Genomic DNA, 1353 nt, shown 5'->3' with positions numbered 1-1353 from the left:
CACGCCCCTCTTCCTGAATCCCCAGAACCTGTCCCTGCTGACCTCTAACCCCGTCAGCCTGGTCTCCGCCGGCGCCACAGGGGGCGGGGCCCTGCAGCTCACCACCGACGCCCACCACCAAGTCACCACGGCGACCGTGACTGTGCCCGCCTCCACCCTCACCACTGCCTCCAAGGCCCAATGAAGCGGACGTGGGCGTGGCCCCAGACCACGCCCCCCCTCTCCTCTGCGTGGGGCTCCGCCCAGCGCCGCGGCGCGCTGGTGGAGACGGGAATGACTGGCTCCCCTCCCCTCCCTCCCTCCCTCTCTCCTCCCTCCCTCTCTCCTCCCATCTCTCATTATTTAATCCTTTTGCTGCCACCAAAAAGAAACCTTTGTCAATCGAGGGTTGGATGAATTTTTAAAGTTATATCCGATCCTGTTATGTCTTTTTCCCCTGACGCTCCAAGAATGCGTCCGCTGTGGCGTCGCACCCCACCCCCCCCCCCCCCCCCCCGCCCCCCGGAGGAGCGACCGAGGGGAACGCCAGCGCCAGGCCGCCTCGCTGCCCCGCCCCACGCAGAGTCCCCGGCGTCCGCTCAGAACTGCTCCCGAGACGCGTCTAACCAAAAACGTCTGATTTACACCTTTTAACCTTTCAACAAAAATAATGATTTACTACTAAGTTCACAACCTACATCATCACTAAAGGGGTGGTTCACTCCATCTATAAAGGGGTGGTTCACTCCATCTATAAAGGGGTGGTTCACTCCATCTATAAAGGGGTGGTTCACTCCATCTATAGTTTTATTCTGTGCCTGAGGCTCTGTTGGACAGGCCTCGACACAAACCACATCAAAATTATATTTTAGAGACTTTTTTGTAGTTTGTTTTCTTTTGTCGTACTGTGTACATGTGAGTGAAGACTCAGAACTTTGTACGTCTAATATTAAGTTAAGATTTAACTCCTATATATCAGTTTTTTAATGGTGGTTGTAAGGCTTTAAAAACCAGTAATAAGTGGCCGAGATAACGGCTGTGGTTGCTTTAAGGACCCAGGGGGCGTGCGAGCCGTTCTCTGGCTCTCTCTCTCTGTCTGTCTGTCTGTCTGTCTGTCTATTAACACTGAGCTGGACGCGTGGCGGCGCTGGTGGTCCGGTCTGGTCCGGTCCGGTCTGGTCTGGTCCGGTCTGGTCTGGTCTGGTCCTGTCTGGTCCTGTCTGGTCTGGTCTAGTCTGGTCTGGTCCGGTCTGATCCGGTCTGATCCGGTCTGGTCTGGTCTGGTCTGGTCTGGTCTGGTCTGGTCCGGTCTGGTCTGGTCCGGTCTGGTCCGGTCTGGTCTGGTCTGGTCCGGTCTGATCCGGTCTGGTCTGG

The 1353-nt window shown here is 56.2% G+C and overlaps 1 protein-coding gene across 1 annotated transcript in view; it reads left to right on the top strand.

Annotated features, from left to right (window-relative positions):
* pou2f1b (POU class 2 homeobox 1b) overlaps positions 1-975 on the top strand; it is a 25082-nt gene extending 24107 nt beyond the window's left edge. Inside the window, exon 15 of the mRNA XM_084451672.1 lies at positions 1-975. This exon is cut by the window's left edge and continues 97 nt beyond it. Coding sequence (XP_084307798.1) covers positions 1-184 — 184 coding nt within the window. The 3' untranslated portion in view covers positions 185-975.
* The last annotated feature ends 378 nt before the right edge of the window (positions 976-1353 follow it).

The sequence above is a fragment of the Borostomias antarcticus genome, assembly GCF_949987555.1.
Source record: "Borostomias antarcticus genome assembly, chromosome: 17".
Taxonomy (NCBI): Eukaryota; Metazoa; Chordata; class Actinopteri; order Stomiiformes; family Stomiidae; genus Borostomias; species Borostomias antarcticus.
This window is presented reverse-complemented; position numbering and strand designations above follow the sequence as displayed.